Source organism: Gossypium hirsutum, chromosome A07 (genome assembly GCF_007990345.1).
Source record: "Gossypium hirsutum isolate 1008001.06 chromosome A07, Gossypium_hirsutum_v2.1, whole genome shotgun sequence".
Classification (NCBI taxonomy): Eukaryota; Viridiplantae; Streptophyta; class Magnoliopsida; order Malvales; family Malvaceae; genus Gossypium; species Gossypium hirsutum.
This window is the reverse complement of record NC_053430.1, coordinates 40,515,837-40,530,661: the sequence shown is the minus strand read 5'-3', so window position 1 is coordinate 40,530,661 and position 14,825 is coordinate 40,515,837. Positions and strand designations below refer to the sequence as shown.

Below are 14,825 nucleotides of genomic sequence, written 5' to 3'. Positions count from 1 at the left end.
AAATCTCATTACTAACGCTATTAAATTTCTTTTGTTAAATTAAGTTCATTATAATGTCATTGTTTGTCACATGGCTATCAAATGAGTTTTTTTTTAAATATCACACCAACAAATTTGAATAAAATAATTTTAACGATGTTAATAGTTGAACTTAAATTTTAAATTCAAATTGTACCTAAATTTTTAGAACTAGAAAATTTTAATTTTAAAAAATAAAAATACATCATTAAATTTTAACTCTACCAAGAATAAAAAGACTTTCAACATATTTTAATTTAAAATATTATATTATTTAGAACTTGTTTAAATAAAGTTTACAACTTTTTTATTAGCTTACCCAATGAGGTTCTAAAACTTTCCTGATGAGATTGATTTCGATAAATTTAAAAATTAATAATGGTAAGATTGAATATTATAATAATCAAATTAAAATTAATAATGGAATGTGTTTGGATTTAAATATAATAGTAGCAATAAGGTAAATTATAATGAAGAAAAAAAATTATTAAAGGTTTTTTTTTATAAAAATAACATAAAAATTAATTAATTACAAAAATAGTTGGGAACAAATTAATTACGAAAATTAATTGTTTGTTACAGTATCCGGGGCTGCCTTTTTTTAATTAATCATCAGACAATTATTAAGCTTTTAAAATAATAATATTTTTTATGATGCCACTGTAGGTGACAGCAAAATCTAATGTTGAGTTGTTAGGCGACATAACACTAATTAAAAAAAAAAGTTTAAATGATAGCATGCTAGAAGTTGAGAGCTTTTTATTTTTGCTCTTAGACTTTTGAAAAATTGTTTTCAATGATAGATTTTACTTATGGTCATTCCTCTTTATAAGAACATTGATGAATGTTATGGAATACATTAAACTAATTAAGGAAAAACATGGAAAAAATATCAACAAGATTAACACGACTCTTGAGAAGCTTAGGATGGAAGCTATGCGTGTCAAGAGAGCTCTTAGCAGCTAGCAGGTTGTCATTTAATTTTTAAAAAAAATTAAATTGTTGTTGTGGCAGCAACAAAAAAAATTATGTTTTTAAAAGCCTAATGATTGCATGACAATTATCCAAAAAAGAAGATGATGTCACGGTGCATAACAAACAACTCATTCTCATAATTAATTTTTTCTCATCTTATTTTTATAATTAATTAATTTTTTATAAAAAAAACCCATTAACTGCATTAAATTAAGAGAAATTATTTTATACACTGCAAATGAAATTTTTTAAACTCCACAAGATAAAAAGTTTGACAAATATATTATAAAATATAATAAAAAATAAAAAAAGTAATTATATAAATAAATGCAACGCGAAATTTTAAAAACTGCACCAACAATGTAAGAAATAATTACCCTTAAATTAAAAGATGCATACACAACAAAAAAAATAATTTATTGTTATTTTTTAAATTTATTAGAATAATATTTATGTCAAACAATAAATTTACTAATAATAATTAAAATAAATAATATTTAGTATTATTTGTTAAATAACTTATTTTTAATTAATATTAATATTATAATATATACATAAAACTATCGATTTGGTACATTTTCGCAATCACAGGAAAAAAAGCAAAGCTTTTTGTTGTGGCAAGCACTTGTACCTTCGTCTCTTACATAGGGCTAAAACAGTAAGAAAGCTTTCACTGGGGTTGTTTTTGCGAGCATTAAATTCGCGTTGAAATTTAGCGGCAGGCTGGTTAAATTCTCCGAAAATGCTTCACCATTATTGTTCCAAACACCAAAAAACCTCCCGTGATCATTTGGATTTTGGCTTGGTAGCCAAAAGAAAAAGCTAAAGTTAGGCTTCAACCCAGGATTGATGCTGGATCCCAACACAATTACATGATACAAATCATACAGAGATAAATACGACATATCAATAAATATAGATTATGAATTGCTAACATCTCCTCTTAAACCCCAAATGACGCCAAAAAACACAACACAACATGACAAGAATACAATGATTATTGCACTCATTGACAAGTCAGCCATGTATCAATTTATACATAAAAATAATAAATTTCTCTGATATACTTAAATAGTATAAAACAATAACATGCAAGTCCAAGCAAGGGAAAAGGGACATCAATATGATATTGGAAACATGGAAATATTCGGTACCTTGTCCTTCCTTTTTTTAAAATTTCTTTCTTTCTTTCTTCATCTTTTTCATATATCCAAAACATGGAACAAAAGATCTTACATACTGACCAAATACTCGTACTATTAGAAAGCCGCCCATCCTGATGCAGTGGTCTTCCTAGGTCCAGATCCACTAGCAGGAAGATTCCTCTGTAAATGTCACCAATGTAGTTAATTTTGGTACCAAAAATGAGTTTCAGTTACAAAGAACTAAAGCAGCCTCCAAAACATATTGAAACATTTATTATCAAGGTCGAGAACCCAAGAAAAATTCCACTCCGTACTTGACTCCAACATGAAAAAGGCAATATATATTGTGTTTTTAATGTTTGAGCTTCAATTATGAACCTATTCCCACCTTATTTCTACTGCAAGGAAACATTAAGTCAATGGGGCTAAATACACACAATGCCTAAAAACAATGAACTCACAGAATCATCTAGAAGCTGAGTTGTACGGCATAGCTTGACAAGAGCTACAAGTATAATTTCTAACAAAGAACAAACGGGAATGCGAAGCGTATAATATACATAAAAAGGGGGAAAATGCTTCTGCATATATTTTATGATAACCAATTCCCTGGCAAGGCTAAATCTAAGAAAAAGTCAACAAAGGTTGCAAAACTTTTATGTAAAGCTCATGAAGCATGCATCTGACCAAAAGGTTGAATAAAGTCGTACCTCAAGTTGAGAAAAGTCTGTTAAAGGGTCAGTTTGTCTTGTGTTTTCGGTGGGTGCTCTTTGACCAACACTTTGACTGGTAGATGTCATCCGAGCAGCTGCAGGGTCATTGGGAGGGGGTGGGAGAGGAGATCTTATCTTTCCCGAATCAGCAGGCGGCGGGACAAGGCACAAAGTATTAGGCTTTAGAACCACCCCTGACAATGCAGCAGCTGAAAGCATGCCAGTTCCACTAGATGGCTTGGGCTGAATATTAATCCGAATCGTCTCACCTTCCTATAACCCAAAACACCACAAGATCAAAATCCACCTAAAATGAATTCAAACACAGCATTTAAAACCCATTAATAATTAACAACAGAACAGATTTAAGTTGTCCTCTTTAGAGAAGAAAACTAAAACCACAAAGAGTGAAAGATAAATGATCAAGCCATATTAAAACACCAAAATTAAAGACCTTTATTGGTATAATACCATATTAAAACAACATAACCTACAAAAACAAATATAATAAATTACTTATTTAGCATTGCATATTGGCAAAAACTGAAATTGTACAATTTCTTCACAACATTTTAGATTCTACAAGACAGCAACACCACAATCCAAATTCAGCAAAATAACTTAAAAGCCAGGAAAAAAAAAAAAACCTCAAAACCAAGCTAACATAGCACATTGGCAAAAAAGAAATTCACAACCTAAAAAACAAACTTCAAGCAGTAGCATAAAAAAAAAGGGAAAATAACAAAAAACTCAATATTTATCCAAATATACAAACTAACTTTATTAAACGATTGACATTTACTTTTACCCACACTCATAAATTACGACCTTCCAAGTACAACGGCAATAATAACACGATAAAAATAAATCAGAAAACCTGCCCCGCCCCCAGCCCCACATTCTGAACTCAAACAAAATTTAAACTTTTAAACTTTTAACAATCTTAAGCAATAGCTCAGGTATATGATATATCAAAATAAAGAATAAGTCAACCCACATTCTAAAATCAATGAAAGTTAGACGTTTAAAGCTACAAAAAGTTAAAAACAAAAAAGACCCGAAATTTTCTACCTTCAATCGATGATTAACAGCCGGATGAATATCAATAAGAGAATCAGTCGCATTTTTCTCACTGGCCTCTTTCTCGTTCTCTCTGCTAACATACTTATTGTGATCAGACAAGGCCACGTTGAAATCAAACGCCTCGTTCCGCTCATTAAACCCGAGCCCAATGAAGGCGTGTTTCCCATTCCCGTCCTCAATCTTGAGCACGAAGTACCGGGAAGAATCAAGCGCGGGCTCTACGGAACTCTCGCGCTGGCCAGGGTAGATAAAACAAGCGGCGAATAGCTCAGCCGAGTTGGGATCCTCCAATCGGATCTCGCATCGGTCCTTGCAAGAGACGACCCGGAGCCGACCCGACCAGATCTTGTCGGATTGGAGCCACTCGCCGCATTTGTAACCACCGGAGGTGGAACGTGGCGGGATTTTGTAGACAGTGACTTCGCGGACCACGAGGACGGTGTGTTCGAAGGACTCTTCTTCATCGAATGACATGTTGCGGAAATGTGGAGATGGAGTTAGGGCTTTTTCTTAGGGAAAAATTGGGAATTTTGAGAGCTTTTCGATGAAAAGGAGGAGAGAGGTGAGAGGTGGCAGGGAATAATCGGATGTTGAGAGATTTGGGGAGCAGAGAGACGTGGCGTCCAAGAGACTGATTGAAACGTCAATTGCTCTTCCCCAGTTACCTTTTTATGCTTTTCACTTTCCTATTAATCAGCTTTGGCAGATATGGTCATAGATTGGGTAGTTTCAGGTATTTGCACTAATAAAATAAAGAAAGGCCGAAATGATAAAGAACAAACAAAACATGAAATAAAATAAAGAAAAAGCTTAGAAAATAAAGGGCAAACAAAATATGAAAGTAATAAAAAATGTATTTTATTGATCTGATTTATAATTCTTATGTAGTAGTCTTTCAAATGTTAAAGTTGGCAATACTTTAGTAAAAAGATATTCTAAATTATCATTAGAATGAATTTGTTGAACATTTATATCACCTCTTTTCTCAAGATCATGGGTGCAAAATAATTTTGGTGATGTAACCACCCTTCAATTGAGCTATACGTGCTACATTATCTTCATATAAGATAGTTGACATCTTTTCTAGTAAAGGCAAATTACATATATTTTAGATATGTTGGGTCAATAACCTTAGTCAAACACACTTTCGACTTGCCTCATGCATTGCAATTATTTCTGCATGATTGAAGAAGTGGCAAGTAATGTTTGCTTTGTTGACGCCTTGATATGACAGTAATCCCATATGTAAATAAATATCCTATTTGAGATCAACCTTTATGTGGATCTAATAAGTATTCAGCATCGACATAGTCAACTAATAGGAATTTTGAATCATTTGAATAAAATAACCCCATATTAATGGTCCCTCTGAAATATCTAAATACATGTTTAATTCCATTCTAATGTCTACCTGTTGGAGAAGAACTAAATCTTGCTAACAAGTTTACGATGAAAGCTATATTAAGTCTTGTGTTATTTGCAAGATACATCAATGCCCCTATAGCACTTAGATATGGCACTTCAGGACTAAGAAACTCTTCATCATTCTTGCAAGGACAAAATTAATCTTTATTCACATCTAACGACCGACTACTATTAGAGTACTTAATGGGTGTGCTTAATCCATGTAAAATTTCTTTAATATCTTTTCCATATAAGTTAATTAATGAACATGAATTTCATCTTTTAAATGCTCGATTTGTAATCCAAGATAAAACTTTGTTTTTTCAATTCATCTCAAATTCTTTCCTTAAACAATTTATTGTATTTTGAAGCTCTTTAGTAGTTCCAATAATATTTAGACCATCAAGATAAACAACAATTATCACAAATTTTATCCAAACCTTTTTATAAAGACACATGGACAAATTGGATCGTTTTTGTAACCTTCTTTTAACAAGTATTCGTTAAGAAGATTGTACCGCATACGTCTAGATTGTTTTATTCCAATAAACTTTTCTTAATCTGATCGAATAATTTTCTCAAGAAACTCTATATGTTTTCGGGATTTTAAATACTTTAGGGATTTTCATATAAATTTCACTATCAAGTGTACCATATAAATAGGATGTAATAGTATCCATAAGATGCATGTCATGTTTTTTCACGTACTACCAAACTAATAAGATATCTAAACGTGATTGCATCCATTACAGGAGAATATGTCTCTTCATAATCAATACCGGACCTTCGGGAAAATCCTTGTGCTACAAGGCGAGCTTTATATCTTACGACTTCATCAATTTCATTTTGTTTTCACATAAATACCTATTTATATCCTACCGACTTTTACATCTTTAGGTGTTTGGACTACAGGTCCAAAAACTTCACGTTTAGAAAGTGAACTCTGTTCTGCTTGAATTACATCTTTCCATTTTGGCCAATCTTTTCTATTTTTACATTCTTTAGTAGATTTAGACTCAAGATCCTCATTTTTTATTATTTTAATAGCAATATTATAAGCAAAATTGTTACTGACAACTACTTTTTTTTTCGGTTCCATCTTTTTCTCGTATTGACATAACTTATCGAGATCTCTTTATTTTCATCATTTCCATTTTCACTTTTAGGTACCTGAATCTCTTCTTGATTTTTATAATTAATTATGTCATGGGTCTCTTCAAGAACCCTCGCCTCCACTATATGACCATCTTGAATGTTTGCTCCTTTACTTTTACGAGGATTTTAATCTTTAGAACCGACTGGTCTTCCATGCATCATGCATGAATTACTTTCTTTTACATTAACAATTTTCCCTATTAGGATATCAATTCATGTTGGAGCATTTTCACTTGGTATGTGAGATTTAATGAATCTGGCAGTTGATTTGTAAAATGAATTATGTAACAGCCCAATTTAGACCCTAATCGGAACAGTGGTTTCGGGACCACAAATCCGATTTAGAAAAATATTTTGAAATTATTTTCTATATTTATTATGTGTGAATTTATATCTGTCAAATTTTCGTGATTTAATTTTGTCATGTGGGTGCCCGATTAATTAAAAGGGCTTAATCACGTAAAATGAAAATTTGATGGTTATTTATAAAAGGGCCGGAATGAATGTGTCTTTATAAGAGGAAGTACTTATGTTGCAATTATGCCGTTGATTTTATGTATGGACGGCATTAGACTTATAATATATAGTTTTATTATAAAATCATTAAGGTTAAATATGTAAACTTATTAATATGTTAATATATCATAAAACATAAAAAAAAATTAAAGCCATTTTTGTGTTCATACTTTGTTCTTGCCGAAAACAAAAGAAAAGAAAAAGAAAACTTAGGATCGGCCATTCTCAAGCTTGATTCAAGGTAAATTCTAGCTCGGCTTCTGATAATTTTTACGTTTTTGAGATCGTTGCTAAGTTATCTACAAAGCCCATGCTCGAATTTCTGATTTTGGTGAATATTTTGAGTTATGCCATTGATGAATATTTGAGTTTTGTGATGTTAGTTGGTGAAATATGAAAGATATGTTTTGGATTGACATGTTTTGTATTGGAATTTTTGATGATTCTAAGTAATTAGGACTAAATTGCAAAAATAATAAGGTTACGAGGCATTACCGATCATAATACAACTCAGTACAGACTTTCATTACAAAGTTAATCATCTAGTAAAATTTTAGACCAAACTAACATGTTTCGAACATACCATTCATCTAATTATCCAAATTTCTATTCGATCAATACAATCAAATAATCATAGAAATCAAATGTTTAACTCATAACCTAATATATTTCATTACATATACAAATCATATATGCATACTAAACATTTAAGGCATTCAAATGATTTAAAAAAAATAAAATAACTTATAAACTTACAAATTTTATGCACTAACTTTAAAACATATAAATATACATCATTTTTTCTCATATAAATAACATATATCATTGTGTCTATTTCATTTATCAAATATTACCATACCTTTATAACATTTGCTTCCTAACCACAACAATTTCATAACATAGATATATATGTATATATATATATATGATATTTTACTTAGCATATACCGAGTGTATATTATCAACTTAACCAAATAATCTACTCAAATAAATTAATCCAAACATCCAAATAATATGCCTTTTGAAACTAACATAAAATCTACATTTATTAATCAAATTTCCATAGCCTAACTTTAACCACAAATATTCAATACCCCAAGTCTAACACAAACATACAAATAAACACATAACAACCTACTTTAATCACATTTGCCGAACCACAAATATAGCATATTAATAAGTCTAAATAATATATCAACTTGTCTCTATTTGACCAATTCACTACATTAACAACCATGACTTATGCACGTCTATATATATATTCACATACATTGTCATTACAACCGAATTTAAAACAACAAATACCCATTCGAAGATATATATATATATATATCATTATCATTTCACTCCAATACTAAGCCAAATCAAGCAAACATACTTATAAATATATACACCATAGCCAATTCATCAACCACATATATATCCAAAATCATCAACCATTTCCAAAGCATATAGTGTAACATCCCAAAATTGGGCCTAGTCAGAATAGTAGTTTTGGGACCACAAATACGATGTCAAAATATTTATTTTATGATTATTATGAGGCCTAGAATATGAAAGTAAGTATGTGTTAAAGTTTCATGAAGAAATTCTTAGTGTAAGGTGTCCAATTGGAAATTAGGGACCAAATTGAATAATTTGCAAAATTTGGATTTTAGAAGCAATTTGCAAGAAATTGCTTTAGATTATTAATTAGAAGGTCTTAAATATTAATTTTACCAATTTCTAAGTTTTTGGACAAAAATGGGTATGCATGGAAAATTTTGAAAGTTTAGTAAGGAAGGGCATTTTGGTCATTTGGTAACAAAAATCAATGAAAAAGGGAAATGAAGGCAAAAATCAGCCATTCTTCTCCCTCTTGCTGCCGAATTTCCAAGGGGCACCATAGCTAGGGTTTCTTCACTTTCCAAGCTCAATAGTAAGTGACTCCTAGCCCAGTTTTTAATATTCTTTGTATTTTTGAGATCCTTGTAACATGTTCTCTCCATTTCTACCCCTATTTTAAGCTAGGATTCATGTATGAAAAATGACCCAAGTGTGACATGTTTGTTCTTTGATGATTTATGGGGGAATATGAAAGTTAGATGTGTGTTAAACATCTTTTCCTAAGTGATTTTCATGAAAAACCCCTAAAAGGACCTTTTTGCAAAAGGTACAAAATATGTGGTAGAAATGTGGAATAGAGGAAAATGTGGGTTAGTATGAGTTTATAATACATTTGTATAGGTTTGGGTAACCAAGGAATTGCATGTATTTCATTTTACGAGTCTAGGGACTAAGTTGTAAAATTTTGAAATGTTAGGGGCAAAATGGTCATTTTGTCCAGGGGTGAATTTTAGGTCCGAAATAAATATCATGAGGTATTAATAATTTATTTTTACTGATATAGACCCCGAGGAACTGATTTCGGAGATCGATCGTGGAAAACGAAAGGTTTTAGAATAACTAAAATACGAAACCTAAGCAGTTACCAGGTAAGTTCGTGTAACTAGAATGTAAACTATCTTTAAATACATTTAAGATGTATGTACATATATGAATTATAACAGTAATATTTATTGCATGACAACTCATGAATTATTAATGTTATGATGAAATGTCTCGGTTGAATAAAAAGGAATGTCTGATGGATTACTCGAAAATGAAATAATGGTATAAAGGATCTAGCCCGGACGGACGATCCTATAGTGATCTAGCATCCTAAAGAATATGTGTGCTTTGACTGATTTAGCCCGAACAGATAATCCGAATAGGATCTGAATTTAGCCTGGACTGGTAATTCAGACCTGAAATCGTAGGAGTACATGTCTTTGTAGGGGATTTAGCCTGGACTGGTAATCCTGACATTACTCTGTGAGTTATGTTGTGGGGGATTTAGCCTGGAATGGTAATCTCACCATAAAAATGAGGTTCACGGGAGTGCGTATTTAAAGGATCACTTGTATGATTTGATGGTAAACGAGATATCCATCAAGATTCCAAGAAATTCGACGGGGTTAAAATGTTAAATGGGAATAGACATGTTTGAATTAATGAGCTCATCTATGAAAGATGTTACATTGTACTGGCATGAGACTAACTTGATGGTTGAGTATATGTGATAGGAAATTTTACTATGAATGTTTAGCCTGAATATCTTATATGGTTGCATGTTAAATAACCGGTAAGTTTACTTTCCCGTTATTCGGACTTACTAAGCATGTTAATGCTTACCCTCCCCTCTTCTTTCCCTGTTTTACAGAGCTCATGGACTCGTGAAGATTGAAAGACGATTGGAGCATTGTTAACACTATCAACTTGTTTTGCTTTGGTATATAGATACTTTATTTTGTTTCAATGGCATGTATAGGTTCTGGTTATTTTATGATATGTGTCATTGGGTGGCCTATGTAAAGGCTTAAATATTAAACTTATTCTTTTTGTATATGGCCATAAGACATGACTCATTTTGATGTAGGCTATGACCTACTAATCGTGCTTATTTATGGTTAAATGTTCTTGTGATGATTAAATGTGGCATATTATAAATAGACATATGAAATGTGGCCAAATCACTTGGGATGGTTAGGTCATAATTGGCAATGAGTTATGACAATGAGCCAAGTCTAAATGTATTTTTGAATGAAACGGAAATCCTAAACACAAAGAGGATAAATTAGCATGTACATAACCGATGAGATGAGGTTAACATGCAATAGACCATTATGGTATTACTCGGACATATTTAGGCCATGTTAAATATCATTGAGGTTCGCGAATATGAGTGGTTATAAAGGGTGACCATTGACTTAGATTTGTAGCCTCTAAAAAGGTCCACACGGATAGACACACGGGCGTGTGTCTAGGCCGTGTGTGACACATGGTCAGCCCCATGGGCATGTGGTAAGGCTGTGTGTCTCCTGCATCTAAAATTTTTAGGTCAGAATGCATGGTAATAAACATACGGGTAGAGATACGATTGTGTGTCTCAGCCGTGTGGAGGATACGGCTTACCACACGGGCGTGTGTCTTGGTCGTGTGTCTCTAAATGCATAATGACGTCATAAACAGAATGCTCGAGTTTTTGGGCACGGACGACAACACGGGCGTGTGCTCGGCCGTGTGAAAACCCTTGTAGGTTCGAAATGAGAAATAAATTCCATTAATTCCACATGGTTAAGGGACACGGGCGTGTCCCAAAGCACACGGACGTGTGCATTGCCTCCACACGGGCGTGTGAGGCTTAACCTAAGAAATTTTCCAAAAACTTTCTTAAGTTCTCAGTTTAGTCTCGGACCATTCTCAATGTACGTCTTGGGCCTCGTAGGTCCATAATAAGGACACTACGAATGTGATTAATTGGTTTTAATTTGGAATGAAATTTTATAGCCCAAAATTTTTCAGAAATGTCATGTTTGTGCACAGTAATGCCCTGTACCTTGTCCCGATCTCGAGTACGGGTAAGGGGTGTTACATTCAGTGGTATCAAAGTAGTGGTTTAATCGATTCTAGGACTAACGTAGCATATGTCGAGTATATCTATACATGCCGTTATACAAGTTATGAGAGTGTGACATCTCCTAACTATTTTTAATTGTATTTGAATATAGTAAATGTCTTCCAATCAAGCTCAAGATGAGGCCGAGGGAGCCGAGAGCCATGCTCCAGCTTCAGTTCAACGAGCTACTGCTAGTAGTAGTAGAAGGCCTGTGTCTAAAAGCCGAGAAGAAGCAAGAGCTTCCTTCTTTGAGATGATGGATGAATGGTTTGGGGATTATTTTAGAAACCGCCCCAATATACCACAACCTCCTCCATCCCCTGCTCGACCTGAAGGAGAAGTGCCACAAGGTGTGGCACCCGTGAGAATTGGTAAGGCCCTTGTGGACAAACTTAGAAAATATGGAGCCGAAGAGTTTAGGGCCACAATTGATGATGATCTGGAACGTACCGAATTTTGGCTTGAGAATACCATGAAAGTTCTCGACAAACTATCATTCACTCTGAAGGAAAGTTTGAAATGTGCGGTGTCGCTATTGAAAGACACTACATACTATTGGTGGAAGACCGTATCCTAAGTAGCACGGAGAGAGAGTATCACATGTGAATTCTTCCAACCAGAATTTAGGAAGAAGTATATCAGCCAAAGGTTCTTGGACCAGAAGCGGAAGGAGTTCCTGGAACTCAAACAAGAAAACAGAACCGTGTCAAAATACGAAAGAGAGTTCATGAGACTAAGTCAGTATGCAAGTGAGTGGGTCCAATCGGAGGTGGAAATGTGTAAGCGCTTCGAAGAAGGTCTGAATGTTGAAATCAAACTGTTAATCGAGATTCTTGAAATAAGGGAGTTGGCTAAGTTAGCCGATCAAGCCAAGAAGGCTGAGGAACTGAATAATGAAAGAAAGCAAGCAAAGAGAGAAGCAAGAGCTTCGAGCAAGAGATCTAGTGGCAAAACGCACTCCTTTCCCACGAAGAAATGAAAGAGTCAACAAGAATGCTCCACTACATCGGTGAGATATTTGGGCAAAACAAGAAGCTTTAAGTGACACAACCCAAAGTCTTCATTCCCTAAGGTAGTGTAGATGATCAAAAGTCGAGATGTAAAAGCTGCAACAAGTTTCATTTCGGGGAATGCCAAATGAAGAGTGGGGCATGTTTTAGATGTGGTTCCTTTGACCACTTCTTTAAAGATTTCCTGAAATGAACCGATAAAGAGGTGGATTTAGCCCCAAAGTCTAATGTTCCTAATCCTCGAGGTAGACACCACAACATTCTGGAAGTGCAAGTGGTAGTTGAACTACTGCCAAGGATACGCCTGAAAAATTAGAGGCTCGAGCCCCCGCAAGGACTTATGCGATACGCACTAGAGAGGAAGCTTCAACTCCCGATGTCATTACGGGTACATTTTCTCTTCATAATACTCATGTTATTGCCTTAATTGATCAGGGATTGACCTATTCCTACATATGCATGAAATTGGTGTCTAGCATGAACATCTTTGTAGAATCAATGAAATTTGTAATTAAGGTGTTGAACCCTCTAGGCAAGTCGGTATTAGTAGATAAAGTTTGTAAGAATTGTCCTTTGACGATTCAAGGACATTATTTTCCAGCAAATCTTATGCTTTTTCCATTTGACGAATTTGATGTAATACTTGGTATGGATTGGTTGACCGTCCATGATGTGATAGTAAACTACGGTAGCAAGTACATGGAATTAAAATGTTCAGATGGTGACATTCTCCAGTTGGATTCGAATGAGTTGAATACACCGCTAGCTATGATTACTTCAATGATGGCTCAAAGGTATATGAGGAAAGAATACGAAGCTTACCTTGCGTTCATATTGAACACTAAAGAATCTAAATTGAAGATTGAGTCGGTACCGATAGCCTGTGAGTATCCAAACATGTTCTTAGAAGAGCTACCAGGGTTACCTCCTATTAGAGAGGGGGAATTCGGTATTGAGCTAGTACCGGGAATGAGGCCTATTTCTATTGCTCCGTACAGAATGGCCCCTACTAAGTTGAAGGAGTTAAAATCACAGTTGCAAGAATTGACTGACAAAGGTTTTACAAGACCGAGCTCTTCACCTTGGGGTGCTCCCATTTTATTCATGAAAAAGAAAGATGGATCGATGAGGTTGTGCATAGACTACCGACAACTCAATAAGGTGACTATTAAGAATAAGTATCCCTTGCCAAGAATTGATGACTTGTTCGATCAGTTGAGGGGAGCCACTGTATTTTCAAAAATAGATTTGAGATCGGGCTACTACCAGTTACGAGTTAGGGAGGCAGATGTGCCTAAGACTACCTTCAGGATGAGGCATGGCCACTACGAGTTCCTCGTCATACCTTTTGGTTTTACAAACGCCCCAGCTGTATTTATGGATTTAATGAATCATGTATTCTGGCCGTACTTAGACAAGTTTGTAGTAGTATTAATAGATGACATTTTGATCTATTCCCGGAATGAGTCCAAACATGCTGAACATTTGAGAACTGTTTTATAGACTTTACGGGATAGGCAACTCTATGCTAAGTTGAGCAAGAGCGAGTTTTGGCTTCAAGAAGTCAGATTTCTCATTTATATTGTGTCGGGTGATGGCATCCGAGTTGATTTGAATAAATTTTTTGCTATTGTTGAGTGGAAGCCGCCAAAGAACGTATCAGAGGTAGAAGCTTTTTGGGCTTAGCCGATTATTACCAACACTTTGTGAAATGATTTTTGATTATTAAAACTCTCTTGACGAGGTTACTGTAAAAAGATGTTAAGTTTGAATGGTCAGAAAAATGTCAGCAAAGTTTTAATAAATTGAAGATATTACTGAAAGAAGCTCTAGTATTGGTACAACCCAAATCGGGAAAAGAATTTGTGATTTACAGCGATGCGTCCTTAAATGGACTGGGTTGTGTGCTTATGCAAGAGGGTAAAGTGATAGATTATGCCTCGAGGCAACTGAAACCACACGAGAAAAATTATCCGACTCATGTCTTGAAGCTAGTTGCTATTGTATTTGCCTTAAAAATTTGGAGAGACCACATGTATAGTGAAGCTTGTCATGTATTCATCGATCACAAGAGTCTGAAGTACTTGATGACTCAAAAGGAATTGAATCCGAGACAGTGAAGGTGGCTAGAGTTGATTAAGGATTATGAACTTGTGATCAACTACCATCCTGGTAAGGCGAATGTAGTCACCGACGCATTGAGCAGAAAGTCCTTGTTTTCTCTGAGGCTATGAACATGCGTTTGATGTTATCTGATGATGGTTCAGTTTTAGCGGAGTTGAGAGCCAGACCGACATTTCTCCAAGAGGTTTGCGCAACTCAGATCAGC

At 34.2% G+C, this 14,825-nt stretch overlaps 1 protein-coding gene across 1 annotated transcript; it reads right to left on the bottom strand.

Moving 5' to 3' along the window:
* Nucleotides 1-1,973: 1,973 nt before the first annotated feature.
* LOC107952892 (uncharacterized protein At1g03900) lies at nucleotides 1,974-4,707 on the bottom strand. Its single transcript, XM_016888094.2, has 3 exons — nucleotides 3,923-4,707; nucleotides 2,849-3,124; nucleotides 1,974-2,318 (listed from the first exon to the last, which is right to left on the bottom strand). Exons 1-3 carry the CDS (start codon nucleotides 4,406-4,408, stop codon nucleotides 2,253-2,255), a joined length of 828 nt encoding a protein of 275 aa, XP_016743583.1. The 5' UTR covers nucleotides 4,409-4,707; the 3' UTR covers nucleotides 1,974-2,252.
* Nucleotides 4,708-14,825: the final 10,118 nt, after the last annotated feature.